The following is a 12759-nucleotide window of genomic DNA, read 5'->3' as shown; positions in this document are numbered from 1 at the left end:
TGTTTTTTTTTTTTTTTTTACAGTTGTTTCTTTGAAATCCAAACATCCATTAAGGCACTTGGTCTTCCTTCCTTTTTTTTTTTTTTTTTTAATTAATTTATTTATTTAGAGAAAAAGTGCACGTGAGGGAGGGGCCAAGAGAGAGAATCCCAAGCAGGATCCACACTGTCAGTATGAACCCATGAACCGTGAAACCATGACCTGAGCCAAAGTCAAACGCTTAACTGACTGAGCCACCCAGGCACCCCAGGGCACTTGGTCTTTCATTTCTTAGGTCTCTTTTATTCTATCACATCCTCCCTTTGCCTTTTGTTTATGTCACTGGGCGGGGAGGCGGGGGGGGGGGGGGGATGAGTCATTTGTTCTGAGGAAGGTCTCACATTCTCCACTTACCTGTTCGCTGTCTCATGGTGACATGTAGCATGTTCTTCTATCCCCATATTTGCTGTAAGACCTACAGATTTGATTAATTGAGGTGCAATTTGTTTTCCAATGACAATTTTTTAAAACTAGGATTTTGCAACACCATCTGTCCTAATTTGAAATGAAAGACAGCTAATTAAATGCACTTGCAAAGGTAAGTAAAAAATAATACTATGGTGCTGTAACTCTAATATGAAGGAGAAACAAAGTGAAAGCAGTTCATACAATAATAAACTATGCTTGTTGCTGTGTTAGCCCTTAGGCATGTCTTACTAGGGGACGTGATGACGTTGTCCAGAGCCTTTGTCTCTCATAGCGTCATGGTGGATGTGACAATCACAAACACCAACTAATGCACCACACAGGTGCAGTAGCATAAACATTGGGGACATTTCTTTCCACTCGTAATTTCCAAACAAAAAGGATCCAGACTTTGACAGTTCTTACAGTCCTGGAGCCAAACTAATGGGTGGTCATGAGCAAGAGAGTTGGGTTGTAGGTGCAGATTATTGTAAACAGGTTTTCCAAAGACGCAAATGTCCTGAAGTGGCATTTGGAGGTGGAGTGGCACAAATTCACGGAGTCTATCAGCTCCCTGGTGGCAGATTTCAATTTCCAAAATGTCCCCTAGGGGGCGCCACCACCAAATCCCACTATGGGAAAAATCCTTCCTTTCTTTCTTTCTTTCTTTCTTTCTTTCTTTCTTTCTTTCTTTCTTTAATTAAGTAGAATCCACGCCCAACGTGGACTTGAACTCACGACCCTGATATCAAGAGTCTCATGCTGTACTGGTTGAGCCAGCCAGGCGCCCCAAAAATCATTCCTATTGATTATTTTATGACAGTCAAGTATGTATGATCCTGTTTGATTTTTAAAAAAATCCAGATAAAGAAATAAAGGCACAAGGGAGGTTAAAGTTCACATAGCAAGCCTGGTGGACAAATTTGGATTTGGACTTGGGACTGCCAATAGCCTTCCCTTACCTACAAAATTATACCACCTCTCGCCACAATAGGGTAGACAGATCTTATTTTCATATAGGTTCAAAACCAAAACAAAACAAAACAAAAAAAACAAAAAAAAAACCCCACAAACCTCTCTTTTCTACCATAACCTGTAAGCACCTGGCTTCAAATCCCTGCCCTGCCATTCCCTGAAGGTGCGACTTAGGGCAAATTTTTCCTCCCTCAGTTTCCCCATCTGTGGAAGGTGGATAATAATACCTCCCTCCCTGGGTTACTGTGCTAAATCGCCTAGTGTGGACTACCACCCAAGGCGCTAAATGAACGTTTCTGTTGCTCTGACACCCTTAAAAACCCTCAGGGAGGTTTCCATTTTGCAGATAAGTAAAGTGAGACTCAGAGACACTAAGGCACTCGTCCAAGGTCCCAAAGCCAGTCCTGGATTCGAACCCCTTCTTATACTCCCTCAGTACCTCCTGGAGCTACCCAGACCCCACGCCCAGACTCCCCAGAAGGCTGCTGGGAAGAGGAGGAAGCAGTGGCGCGGGAAGGCCCTGAGCTCCTAGACTTCAGTGTAGACGAAGTGGCCGAGCAGCTGACCCTGATGGATGTGGTGAGGCCCGGGTGGGACGCGGTAATGGGGCGGGTTCCGCGGAGCACAGAGCCTACCCACCCGCCCCCACCGCCTCCCTTCGCCCAGGAGCTCTTTTCTCGGGTGCGGCCCTGCGAGTGCCTGGGCTCCGTGTGGTCACAGCGAGACCGTCCAGGGGCCGCAGGCACTGCCCCCACTGTGCGCGCCACTGTGACCCAGTTCAACATGGTGATCGGCTGCGTGCTGGGCTCCGTGCTCGGAGCGCAGGGCCTGGCCGCCCCACAGAGGGCGCAGCGGCTGGACAAGTGGATCCGCATCGCCCAGGTGCTTGTTGGGGGGTGGGGGGCGGGGGTGGGGCATGGGGTGGGGAACAGGCCTGGTGAGAGGCCGGGGACTGGAGGCGGAAGGCCCGAGACAGGGCTCTGGCAACGAGGGGAGGGTTGGGGTTGCGAGGTACCTAAGGGAAAGCCTGGAAGGGGTCCAGGGCTAGGGTCCAGGACCGCAGAGGGACACTGTGGGTTTAGGGATAAGAGGATGGGGTGGGAGAAGGTAACGGGGAGGCCGTGGGTTGGAGGAAGGACCGAAGCCCGGAGAAGGGGGCGGAGGTCCCTACAGGGACTGGGTAGGGTGGGGGCGGGGCAGGAGCCTCAAGGCTGAAGAAGAGAAACAAATTGGGGGCCCACTAGAGTGGGAGGGGGGGAAGAGGGGGGAAAGAGGGTAAACGGTTGCTACCCACGCGGGGTGAGACACAGCTTCGGGGAGGAGAGCTCTGGGTCCTGGGGAGATCCTGTGGGCACCTCTAGGGCCCGGGGAGAAGCGAGGAACGGGGACAGGTGCCAGGTAAGGAGTGGAGGGGCAGGTGGGGGAGAGTGGAGGATCCCGAGGGAGGAGGCCGACTCTTGGTAGCCTGTCAGATGGGGGGCGAGTTGTAGGAGTCTGGCCTGGGGTCAGAAGTCTCGGATCGAAGGTGGATCGTAGCTGGGGGTCAGGCTTGGGGTGTGACCAGCGCCCCCGCCCCGCCCGTCCAGCGCTGCCGCGAACTGCGGAACTTCTCCTCCCTGCGCGCCATACTGTCAGCCCTGCAGTCTAACCCCATCTACCGCCTCAAGCGGAGCTGGGGCGCCGTTAGCCGGTGAGGACGGGAGAAGGAGGGAAGGAGGGTTGGTGACGCTGGGGCGGGCCCTCCTCCTCCCCAGCGTCGCTCTGACCTTCCCAGGCGCTGATCCGTGACCCCTCTCTTGCCCCCGCCCCAGGGAACGGTTATCCACTTTCAGAAAACTCTCGCAGATTTTCTCCGATGAGAACAACCACCTCAGCAGTAGAGAGGTTCTTTCCCAGGTAAAGATGGGTGTGGACCCCGAGGGTCCCCGGCCCCCAAAAAGGGACCTGGGGCCGGGCAGGGCATGGCTTGTCATTGTCATAACATTCAGTGTCTTTCCAACACACCTCAGCAATGACCTTCCCCCCGTGTTAGCGGACAGCCCCAGGGCTTTACTGCCTCGGCCGCCCTCCTTACAGCTCACACGCAGTGACTGCCTTGTTTATTCATTCAACAAATACCAGAAGTTCCATGGAGAAGGTCGCTTGGGGCCAGAGTCCTAGCAAAGAGTAAAAAAAATAAAATTGTGCTAGGACTTGACTTTGATAAGCAAAACTAAAACTTACGTGCCCGCAAGGCAGACGAGGTGTAGGCCAGATTTAGGTTTTAACTGCAGCTGGGTGCTGGTTCTTAGGGTGAATCCAGACTAGATGGAATGTGAAGCCTGTTCCTTCGGCCCAGAACATTCTTCACATTCACCTTCTTCAGGTCTCGCTTCGCTTGCTGCCTTATCGCCCTTATCTCTGCCTGGTACATGTGCAGCTTGGTTATTGCTGCCTCTCCCTGGCTAATGTCTGCTCTGCGAAGCCAGGATTTTCTGGTCTCTTTGGCTCACCGCTCCCTCCCTAGCACTCAGAACAGAGCCTGGCCCAGAGTAGCTGCTCAATAAATATCTGTGAGTGAATGCATGTCTCGAATAAGGATAAGAGGTCAAGGAGCAGGGAGCTCTGAATTCAGCGCCTACCGTGTGGCGGGCACTGTGCCAGGAGACTCCTACCATGAGCCAGACAGACGAGGTTCCTGCCCTGGGGGGGGGGGCCCCATATCAGGCCTTATATAGGGAGACACACAACGCAATAATAACAGCCTAGTGATGATATAATGAATTACCAGATAGAGCGATGCTGTGAAGGCAAGGTTCAGGGTATGGATAGCAGGCCTGTGCCATTCAGGCCGGGACAAGCCTTCTCGCCCGGGTTGAGGCCAGCCCTGGAGGAGGCTGCTAATCGGCTCGCTTCCCTAGTTCGGTTTTCCCTGGGTTTGGTTTTTACAACTGGCTGGTGGCCGCTGAAGGCAAACAGGTGTAGGCGGTGGGTCTTGAGGCATGTTTCCTGAGAAAAAGGGTCAGAGAGACCCCAGGACTGCTCAGTTCTTCCCTTCCCCCAGGAGGAGGCCACCGAGGGCCCCCAAGAGGAGGACCCCCTCCCAGGAAGCCCGCCCCCAGTGAGTGAGGTGGTTTGGGATGGGGGGACGAGCAGAATCTTCACGGAATGGGGTGCTACATGATGGGGTCAGTGACGGCTGAGAGTGACTGGAGTTCTGGGGCCACAGAAACTGCCCCCAGGCCCTGTCCCTTACCTTGGCACCTTTCTCACGGACCTGGTTATGCTGGACACAGCCCTGCCGGACATGCTGGAGGTCTGACCCCTGACCCTTGACTCCTGACCCCAGCACCACTTCCCCTCAGCACAGTGGGCCTCCTGACATCCTCCCCTTGACCCTGCCCGCACCCCCTACCCCAGCCCCCTTAGCGCAGTGGGGCTCCTGACATCCCAGCCCCTGACCTTGACCCTCAGTCCTCGATTCTGGAGGCTCCAGTTCAGACAAAGTTTGTCCCCAGGGGGATCTCATCAACTTTGAGAAGAGGAGGAAGGTGAGTGGCACTGGGTGGGCATGGGGGGGACGGGGTGGGGGCAGGGCCAGGGCAGGTTCTCAGAGGCCCCGCCCCCTCAGGAGTGGGAGATCCTGGCCCACATCCAGCAGCTGCAGAAGCGCTGTCGGAACTACTGCCTGAGTCCCCGCCCACCCATCCTGGTGGCCCTGCGTGCCCAGCGCCAGCTCAGCGAGGAGCAGAGGTGACTCAGTCCAGCCACCATCCCCCCGCGATGGCACACACGTATCGCTCCACCTCCTCAGACACCCTCCTGAGCCCCGACCCCCAACCTATGACCTTGCATTTTCCCCAGTCCACCGAGGGTCCCAGTTCACCTCAGATTTTGACCCCATCTGACTCTCTGACTTCAGCCTTTAATGGACAGCTGGCCATTCCAGTCACCTGTCCCATCTGCTTGCCTCCCCACCTTCTGACCCTATCTGACCTGTGACCCCATTTGTAACCCCAGTCTGGATCTCTGAGCCCAGTCATTGACCCCCGGTTCTGAATAACTGACTCCAACTTCGATGTGCATCTGACCATCCCACTCAACTCTCCCAACCGTTTCTTTTCATTCTGTTGAATCCATTGCCCCAGTCATTGACCCCAATGATCACTCGACCTGGAACTCTATCTTTGACCCAATTTTGCTCCTCAATCCCACGCAGCCAATCCCCACATGACCTGCCAACCAAGCCATCCCTTCTCATAACTAATAAGACCCCGGTGGCCTAATAGCCCGCCATTTACTACCCTGACACTGACACTTGGTGCCCAACTCCTGCCGCACCCCCCCCATGCCCCCAAAATGCGGCTCTTCACTGATTCTAGCCAAGCTTTCAGCTCATTCCCTGCTGCTTCCTGGCCCCACCCCACCCCATGTGCACCTTGACTCCTCAGCTACCACGTCTCCCGTGTCATTGAGCCGCCAGCTGCCTCCTGCCCCAGCTCCCCACGCATCCGACGGCGCCTCAGCCTCACCAAGCGCCTCAGTGCGTGAGTCTCGGGGTGTGCATGGGGACAGGGGTGGGCAGCGACGGGAGAGTGCTCCTGGGCCAGAGACTGACCTCCTCCTCATCCCTCGTCTCTATCTTTAGAAAGCTGTCCCGAGAGAAGGGCTCATCCCCTGGTGGGAGTCCTGGGGACCCCTCGTCCCCCACCTCCAGGTGAGTATTCCAGTTAGTGAAAGGAGTGGAGATGGCAGGGTCAGAGGTCAGGGCAGCCGCTTGACCTCAGGCTCTGTATCTCCCTCAGTCTTTCCCCAGGGTCGCCACCATCTAGTCCTAGAACCAGAGACCCTCCTCCTGGCAGTCCCCCGGCCTCTCCAGGGCCCCAGAGCCCCACCACCAAGGTACCGAGACTGCCTGTGTGCGTGTAGGACTGTGGGCACCCAGGGCCGTGTGTGTGTGTGTGTGTGTGTGTGTGTGTGTGTGTGTGTGCGTGCATGTGCGTGTGTGGTTTCATGACCAGGCATGTACATAAGAGACTGTACACGTGCTTGGCTGAGCACCCTGGGTGTCTGTCCAGGAGACCCCGTGCATCTCCATGGCCCTGTTTGAGGGATTATCCCTCAGTCTAGCTTGTGCTCGGACCTGGACCCATGAGTCAGCTTGCCCACAGTGCCCACAGCTTGCACTTTTGGGTGTGATCACACCTTTGCAAGGATATGTGTGTCCCCAGGAATGCGCATACCTAGAGTGGAAACATGGGCATAAATATCCCCAGTATCCACGGGCCCGTGAACGGGGCTGTTGATGGACTTGTGGATGTACAACAATCATAAGCGTATGTGTGTATTTGCTGCTGTCCGTGTACATAGGATTTCTCATGTGTCTATTGGCCATGTGTAAGTTTGTCTTTGTAACAGGGCACGAAGGTCTGTATGTGATGGGATGGTGTAGATGTGGGCTCGTGAGTGCACCCTGATTGCCCGTCCCCAGGCTCCAGTTGTGTAGCGGGATGTATAAGGCTCCCACCACTCAGCCCCCACCCCCACTGCCTACAGCTGCCCCTGAGCCCAGACCTGGCAGGCCCCCGGCCCTTGGCTGTGCCTCTGAGCGGCTCTCACATCTCCTTACCGGGGCAGCAGGGATCAGAGGCTCGAGTCATCCGCGTCAGCATTGACAATGACCACGGGAACCTGTATCGGAGCATCTTGGTGAGGGGTTGAGCTGGGAACCTGCCGGGGCAGCCCTGCCCTTGGAACTTGGCGGTCACACCTCACCACCCACCTTCTCTTCCCAGCTCACCAGTCAGGACAAGGCCCCCAGCGTGGTGCAGCGAGCCCTGCAAAAGCACAATGTGGCCGAGCCCTGGGCCCGTGACTACCAGCTTTTCCAAGTCCTTCCGGGGGACAGGGGTGAGTAGGGACTGCTTGGAGGCTGGACTGGGGATTAGCTAGGAGGGCAGCAGGTTGACGAGGGTCAAGACTGGCCTTAACGGGGCCATGAGGTGGTTCCAGTCGGACACAGAGTAAGGGTAAGATAAAGCAGGGTGGGGGTAAGAGGCAGTAAAATATCCGTGCCTTGATTTTGTGGGGTCATGAGGTTGCCCTGGCTGTGTGAGAGAAAGGGGGACATGACAGGTGTCTTGTTGGGACCTGTGGGGAAATGAAATTGTCCAGGGTCACATGGGAGAGGGAGGAAAGGAGGTTGCCTTGGCTTAAATTTGTAGGATCATGAGGTTGTTTAGGCTCAGCCTGGCGGGGAGGGGGTCTAAAGAGGGGTCTGGGCTTGAGTTTGTGAAGAAATGGGTTTGTCCCAGCTCAGCATGGGGACCCTGAAGTCTCTGAATGTGGCACGCCATGTGGTATTGAAATTCAGGGTAGGGGGAACATGATGATGCCCAATCCAGACACAGATCGAAGGTTCCCCAGTTCTCAAGAAGGAGAGGACACGACATGGGTTTGGGGGGACGTTAAGAAGGCATATAGGAAATTGTTCAACTATCAAGTGCAAGGGCCACAGACTATACAGGCTGGAGGTAGGAAGTCAGAAGGTGTCCAAGTTCATGGTGAGGGCGGCAGGAACTTGGCTGGGAGTTGGCCGGGTGAAAAGGAAGTTGTTTGGGATGGGTGACCCGAGTTTGTCCAGCCTTCCGGCACAGGCTGCGTAGACTCCAGAGAGAAATAGCGGGAGGTTGTCCAGGTCCGTGGTGGACGTGGTGGGAGAGACTTGAGGTTGTGCAGGCTTTGAGTGGGAAGTTGTCCAGGTTCCCCACGAGAGGACGGCTCAGCACTGGCTGAAGGGACCCAAGGTGGTCTTGCCAGAGTAAATGGCAGAAGGTTACTTCGGTCTTTCGTGGTGGGATATGAGGTGGTGCAGGCCTTTTACCATCATGTCCACCCCTGGCCAGAGCTGCCGATTCCTGACAACGCCAATGTCTTCTATGCAATGAGTCCAGCCGCCCCTAGAGACTTTGTGCTGCGGCGGAAGGACGGGGCCCGGCACACAGCTACCATCTCCTCGACCTGAGGGGGCCCTCTTCTCCCTCTAGGGGCCTGGTCCCTGCCACCATGGATGTGGGGAGAGGCCTCCTCTCCCAGAAAAGTCCTATTCCCCAATAAAGCTATTGTGCTCTGTACCGTGTGACCCCCACCCCCCATGCCCAACTCCATCAAATGCCATCTCTCTGACACTCCTGGTACTTGATTCTTATTCCAAAGCCATCAGCCCGTGAGCGGCCGGATGAAGAGTTTCATCCCATAAACATAGAAGGCAGGTGGGGCACGGATGGGGGGGGGGGGGGGGGGGGTCAGACCTTTCCCCCGAGAAACCTGACACCCGGGGGGGGGACGGAAGTGGATGAAAACGGTGCCCAAGGTTATGAAACAGGAGATGGGTCTTGTCTGTTCTGTGCCTCGTGTTCTCTCTTGATCAAGATCAAAATTAAAAAACAGAAACTGAAAAAAACCCCAACGGCCTCATTAAAGGGTCTGGGCGAGACATGATCGGATGCCGGAGGGGGAGGGGCTGTCACACACGCAGGGGGCGGGACTCCCCAACATCTGGGGGGGCGATACGCTGCTTTTCCGCCATGGGTGTGGGAGACTGAAGAAGTCAAGTTCCACTGGCATCCGAGACAAACAACATCATCACCCTTAAGTCAATGGGGCGTGAGGATGAGAGGGGTACCCTGTCTCTCTGTGCTGGGGTAGGAAGAAGAAACAGCAGGTAGAGATAAAGGGACCCATAAGGCCACCTGCAACACAGTCCTAACAACAGGAACAACTACATTCATTTTTTTGTAAGTTTATTTATTTATTTAGAGAGTGTGTGGTGGGGACGGGCAGAGAGAGAGAGAGAGAGAGAGAGGGAGAGAGAGAATCCCAAGCAGGCTCTGTGCTGAGTGCGATGCGGGGCTCGGAACCTGACTCGGGGCTTGAACTCATGAACTGCAGGATCATGTCCCGGAGCCGAAGTTGGACGCTTAACCGACTGAGCCACCCAGGTGCCCGCCACAACCGCATTCTTAGCAATAGTGTGTTCACGTAGGAACTTCTAGTCCATGCTGTACATCAACTAGGGGCTTTATATATCTCACTGTTAATCAGGGTTCTTTGTGCTTCGAGTGTTCAGAAACCCAATTCAAACAGACATGCAAAACGGGAAACGAATGGCTCGTGTATTCGAAAAGTTCAGTTGAGTCCAGCGTCAGTCACCGTTGGATCCAGGGATTCCAAACATATCAGGATTTTGTTGTGGTCTTTGGGCTCTGATTTGCTGAGGGGACTGTACCCCCCCCCCCCCCCCCCGCCAAATCTAGCCACCATCTGTGGGAATAGAGCAACCACTGATTTTTAGCTGGCCACCCAGAGTAGAAAACACATTTCCAGTCTCCCTTGCAGCAAAGTGCGGTCATGTGACTAAGTCTTGACCAATGGGATGTGAGCAAATTTTAGTCCGGGTTTAAGGCCTGTGTCCTCCCCTTCCCGCTTTTCTACCCCCCCCCCCCCCCCCGCCCCGCGCTGGTTAGAATGAAGCAGTGGAGTGGATCATCTTGGATTGAGGGGGGTTCATGTTCTTTGAATAACTGAGCAACAAACTTGAAGGTGCCTGGCCCTCTTAGACCAGGGTGCAGCCATATTGTATTGCCGCTACTTGGATTGTTCCATAGAGAGAAATAGATGTATATCTTACTTAAGCCACTATTATTTGGGTCTGTTACAGTAGCCAAAATAGCATCTAATTAATAAAGCCCCACTGCAAGGCAGGCTCACACCTTCCCATGCAAGGAGAGCCCCTCCCTTCCATCAGGTCAAGCAAAAGTCCCAGAACAGATGCCCATTGGACCAACTCATGTCACGTGGCCACCCCTGCACCAATCACTGTGCTCAGAGAAATGTTAATAGGCAGATTGTCCAGGTCTGGGTCCTGTGCCCATGCTTTGAGCCAGAAGAGCAACTTCAGATCACAAAGACTAGAGCCTGGAAGGGCGCATACATGGAAATTACATTTGAGTACTGTTACTAGGGGAAGGGTGGCTCAGTAGATTAAGCATCAGACTCTTGATTTTGGCTCAGATCATGAATGTATGGTTCGTGAGTTCGAGCCCTGGGTCGGGCTGTCTGCTGTCAGGGGCGAGCCCACTTTGGATCCTCTGCTTTGTCTCCTTCACTCTCTGCCCCGCCTTCCCTCTCTCTCTCTCAAAAATAAAATAAAATAAATAAACAACAACAACAACAACAAAAAGGAGAACCTAAGCATCACGTACCATCTGGGAAAAGACCAATTACAGAACAGAACATGCTATTTTGCAGGCTTTTGTTGTTGTGGCTATGAATATTAAGACCATAGGACCAGTCAGATGTAAGTAACAGTATCCTTGAAATAGCTTAAGCAAATAATAATTGCTACGTAATGTAATATGTCAGTTATATTTCAATAAAATAACTTATTTTTACTGAGGGCTTACTATGTACTGTCCTAAGAACTTTACCTAATTGATCTCACTAAATCCTGATACTAGCTTTATGGAATAGCATACATTCCATATGTCTATTTTATACATGAAGAACTGAGCCTAGTGAGGATTAAGTAATTTATCCAAGGTGGCAAGGTTGGGGCTCAAACCTGAATGATGTGTGATGTGCCAGAACACATGCCCTCCCTTAAATACCGGGTTACTGGGGCGCCTGTGTGGCTCGGTCGGTTAAGCGTCCGACTTCGGCTCAGGTCATGATCTCACGGTCCGTGAGTTCAAGCCCCGCGTCGGGCTCTGTGCTGGCAGCTCAGGAGCCTGTTTCAGATTCTGTGTCTCCCTCTCTCTCTGCCCCTCCCCTGTTCATGCTCTGTCTCTCTCTGTCTCAAAAATAAATAAACATTAAAAAAAATTTTTTTTAATAATAAAAAAAAAACACTGGGTTACTTTTCCTCTCATAACCACAGCTGATACTTTCTGCCCCTCACGCTCTTTCACGCATGGTGCAAAGGCCAATTTCCTGAGGGAGGGATTACTGCTGCATCACTATGACTTTTTTTTTTTTTTTTTAAGTTCAGGGGCGCTCAGGCACAGCTGTATCCAGGGGCTGACACAGTATCACCCATTTCTTTACATCTCCTGGCTTAGTGTTTCTCTAATCTTTTACTCCACATTTATTTATTTTGAGAGAGAGAACAGGGGAGGGGCAGAGCCAGAGAGACAGAATCCCAAGCAGGCTCTGCACTGTCAGCGAGGAACCTGACATGGGGCTCAAACCCACAACCCTGGAGATCATGATCTGAGCCGAAATCGAGTGGGAAGCTTACCCACTGAACCACCTACGTACCCCTCCACAACTATTTCTCCTAATGTGTGCCAGGCCCTGTTCTAGGTGCTAGGGATACACAAATGAACAAAACGAACTAGTGAGGGCGGCAAATCAGTAACAGAACATCAAATGCTTATTAGGTGATAATAAACAGGGAATGTAAAATCATCACCATCATCCATTTAAGGGCGACAGGGGTGTGGGATGAGAAGGTCGCTATTTTTTTTTAAGTTTATTTATTTTGAGAGAAAATTGGGGGGGGGGGGTTGTAGAGAGAGGGAGATACAGAATCTGAAGCAGGCTCCAGGCTCTGAGCTGTCAGCACAGAGCTGGACAATGGGGCTCGAACTCGTCAACCACAAGATCATGACCCGAGCCGAAGTCGGAAGCTCGACCGACTGAGCCACCCAGGCACCCCCAGATGGTTGCTATTTTAAATGGGGTCATCCCAGGGGGCAAATGTCACTGAGGAGGTGACATTTGGGCAGAGGCCTGAATAAAGGACTGAGCCCCGTGGATATTTAGAGGAAGAGTTTCAGATAGAGGTAACAGGGTGTAAAAGCCTGTGTTAGCTTCACCATCAGGTAATTTCTCCCCTCCTTAGTAGAGAAGATATCTCTGGATACGCCCTCATGGCCCAATAGAAACAGTCACCCTTTTCCCAGTAACTTTGAGTAAAGTCCCAGGGCGGAGGCTCATTGGATCCCTTTGGGTCACATGCCTACGCTGGACCAATCACGGTGCTCCAGAAAATGGAGTGTTCTGATTGGCTACTCTGGGGCAGGGCAGGCGCAAGTATCCACCCCTTCCCCCCAAGCACTTACCTCTGTTCCGGTGTTAACCCCAGTTTAAGAAGCTGAGCTCCGGGCGCCTGGGTGGCGCAGTCGGTTAAGCGTCCGACTTCAACCAGGTCACGATCTCGCGGTCCGTGAGTTCGAGCCCCGCATCAGGCTCTGGGCTGATGGCTCAGAGCCTGGAGCCTGTTTCCTATTCTGTGTTTCCCTCTCTCTCTGCTCCTCCCCCGTTCATGCTCTGTCTCTCTCTGTCCCAAAAATAAATAAA

The 12759-nt window shown here is 53.3% G+C and overlaps 1 protein-coding gene across 2 annotated transcripts in view; it reads left to right on the top strand.

Annotated features, from left to right (window-relative positions):
* Window positions 1–8713, top strand: part of RGL3 (ral guanine nucleotide dissociation stimulator like 3) — a 13107-nt gene extending 4394 nt beyond the window's left edge. The window contains exons 6-19 of one of the 2 annotated variants that reach the window (XM_040449964.1): window positions 1856–1998; window positions 2086–2301; window positions 3006–3109; window positions 3231–3315; window positions 4463–4519; window positions 4628–4714; window positions 4917–4949; window positions 5030–5151; window positions 5850–5945; window positions 6047–6115; window positions 6204–6300; window positions 6955–7107; window positions 7194–7308; window positions 8304–8713. In XM_040449964.1, coding sequence (XP_040305898.1) covers window positions 1856–1998; window positions 2086–2301; window positions 3006–3109; window positions 3231–3315; window positions 4463–4519; window positions 4628–4714; window positions 4917–4949; window positions 5030–5151; window positions 5850–5945; window positions 6047–6115; window positions 6204–6300; window positions 6955–7107; window positions 7194–7308; window positions 8304–8422 — 1496 coding nt within the window. In that variant the 3' untranslated portion in view covers window positions 8423–8713. Of the gene's footprint in view, window positions 1–1855; window positions 1999–2085; window positions 2302–3005; window positions 3110–3230; window positions 3316–4462; window positions 4520–4627; window positions 4715–4916; window positions 4950–5029; window positions 5152–5849; window positions 5946–6046; window positions 6116–6203; window positions 6301–6954; window positions 7108–7193; window positions 7309–8303 lie in introns of those variants that run through there. The other variant, XM_040449965.1, reaches the window with a different exon arrangement.
* The last annotated feature ends 4046 nt before the right edge of the window (window positions 8714–12759 follow it).

This window comes from Herpailurus yagouaroundi, unplaced genomic scaffold (genome assembly GCF_014898765.1).
Source record: "Herpailurus yagouaroundi ecotype Mexico unplaced genomic scaffold, PumYag 200, whole genome shotgun sequence".
NCBI classification, from domain to species: Eukaryota; Metazoa; Chordata; class Mammalia; order Carnivora; family Felidae; genus Herpailurus; species Herpailurus yagouaroundi.
This window is presented reverse-complemented; position numbering and strand designations above follow the sequence as displayed.